We start from the raw sequence: 2177 nt of genomic DNA on the forward strand, positions 1-2177 counted from the left end.
TTGACTGATTTCTCTCTTTAATGATTAATTAGATGAATTACTCAGGTACACCGCAGCCAGCCAGCTGCTCATTGGTCCGCCTGGTCCGCTTGAAGGCCAGGTGGTCAGGGATTGGTCCGAGCCTCCACTGGAAACAACAACAACAACAAATAAGGAGAGACATGAAATTCTGAAAACATCTGGAAACACAAAACCAAAACCAAGAAGGACCAGTGGAGACACATAAAGTATCATCACACTTTTCTTTCCAGCTTCAAACAGCTCATTATCCAAGACAAGCATATGTTAGTCGGGGATTCTGAACAGTGAAACACCATCAATAGAGATTAAAAATGAATGAGATTTAATCTGATTAAATCAAATTTAAACCACATCAACCCCGTCTGTGACTGGACGTGGCTTAAAGCAGGTGGTGGTGTACCTCTAACAGGAAGTTAAGCCTTTCCAGTAGAAGTTCTTGCAGCCGGCCTTGCGCTCGCGGGGGGGCAGGTTGGTGTCGACGGACCGCTCCAGGTTCATCCGTCCTCCTGTTCCCACGGAAACCACCTCAGCGTCCCGCTGGGCCTCGGCGTCTGGCAGAGACATCTGAGCGAGCAGATCTTCCACCGCGCGTTTACTCCACTCCTGAGAAATAGCAGAAGCTTAAATGAGCTGGACTCAAACATCCGTTAGTTACGCTGCTGTGGGTCCAGACTGCTGGAGGACGATGTCCTGAGGACATGTCCTCCACTCTATCATCTCATTTCTTCTCTATTACAAGTCATGTAGTTCTGTGCTACTACTGTATAGCATGTTAGCTGCATGTTAGCTGCATGCCAACCCTCTTGTTGTGAGTGTGAGCTCTATAAACTACTTCTGCAGGAGGCCCAGTCTCCGTGGCCTCCTGCATTTCTCCAATCCGACCTGCCGAGGTTCCTCTGAGACCCTGGATCTGATACTGGTCCATCAGCTGAACAGGATGTGAAGCGACGACGATGACGAGCTAAAACTAAGGTCTGATCATAAAACTATGAGGAAACATTAACAACGTTACATCTGACATTTGGAATGTGGGTCCCTGTCCTGTGATTGGATAAGGAGCGTTTCCCCCATCACCAGCACGAGTCAACACCCATCCCCTAGATTTGGTTCGGTTTATGGTTTTTACAGTTATTTTTCTGAATGAATAAATCTGCCCTTTTTTTGTACGAACTACTACCTATTATTCTCTAGAAAAGAGTAGTTCATGGATTAGCATTTAGCATTCAACTAAAACCATCCATCAAACCAAATCTATTGTTTAAGATGTCAGATGTAGATATTTTGCTTCAAAATGTGTTCACCCTTAATGATTTTAACAGTTTTTTTTGTTTTGTTTTAGACAATAAACTTCATTAAAATGGGCTTAAGTGAGAATATTCTTAGTTATTTGATTAAATCAAACATGGTTGTAAACTAGAGCCAAATTCAAAATGAGAATGTAAATGCTTCATATCTCACTTATATCTCCATGTAAATAATATGTGGAAGACATAGGGTTTACATGTAAAAATATACCTCGGAGTACCTCAGGGTTCGATCCTGGGTCCTCTATAGCTACACGTTGTGGGTTCTTGATATTTTCAAATATCTCACACACCAGAGTTTCTCCATTAAAGTAAAGTTTTGGTTTGAGAGTTAGATGTTCTTCAAACAAGTGGAGACAGAAATCTAAACCAAATCATCCCTGAAACATGCAGCTGTCTAGAGGTTTAGTTCTGATACAGAGTAGTGGCATCGAGGCCATTTTGACCTGTGACAGAAGCCCGGCGCTACGAGCTCGTTGAAGCAGCCGGTGGTGACGCAGCTCCAGATCCAGGTCCTGGTCCTGGTCCTGGTCTCTGTCGGGCTGAGAGGAGACTCCCGAAACGTACAGAACGAAAGCCATGAGAACCAAAATGGCGGGACAACGTATGCACTGCATGCCTGGAAAGATACGAGGAGGAGAAACATGAGGAATCCAAGAGAAGAAGAGAATATGAGAGAAGAAGAAGAAGAGGTTCCTACTGGGAGCTGGTTTGAGATCTTCTGTTGATCCTGGTTCTGGTCCTGGTCCTGGTCCTGGGGCGTCTCTGGTCCTGGTCCCGAGGATGCTGTGCTTTTTGAAGCCTGCTGCTCCTCCCACCGCGGGTCACATGACGCTGTGGCGTTTGATTGAC

At 45.1% G+C, this 2177-nt stretch overlaps 1 protein-coding gene across 1 annotated transcript; it reads right to left on the reverse strand.

Annotated features, from left to right (window-relative positions):
- sst1.2 (somatostatin 1, tandem duplicate 2) lies at window positions 1-2177 on the reverse strand. Its single transcript, XM_047594488.1, has 4 exons — window positions 2026-2177; window positions 1772-1944; window positions 422-624; window positions 1-127 (listed from the first exon to the last, which is right to left on the reverse strand). Exons 2-3 carry the CDS (start codon window positions 1940-1942, stop codon window positions 424-426), a joined length of 372 nt encoding a protein of 123 aa, XP_047450444.1. The 5' UTR covers window positions 1943-1944; window positions 2026-2177; the 3' UTR covers window positions 1-127; window positions 422-423.

The sequence above is a fragment of the Mugil cephalus genome, chromosome 9 (genome assembly GCF_022458985.1).
Source record: "Mugil cephalus isolate CIBA_MC_2020 chromosome 9, CIBA_Mcephalus_1.1, whole genome shotgun sequence".
Taxonomy (NCBI): Eukaryota; Metazoa; Chordata; class Actinopteri; order Mugiliformes; family Mugilidae; genus Mugil; species Mugil cephalus.

Coding starts and splice junctions, on each gene's coding strand:
- sst1.2 (XM_047594488.1), bottom strand. CDS start 1,942: ATGCAGTGCATACGTTGTCCCGCCATTTTGGTTCTCATGGCTTTCGTT. Junction 625..1,771: donor GCGCCGGGCTTCTGTCACAG/GTCAAAATGGCC, acceptor GCTATTTCTCAG/GAGTGGAGTAAACGCGCGGT.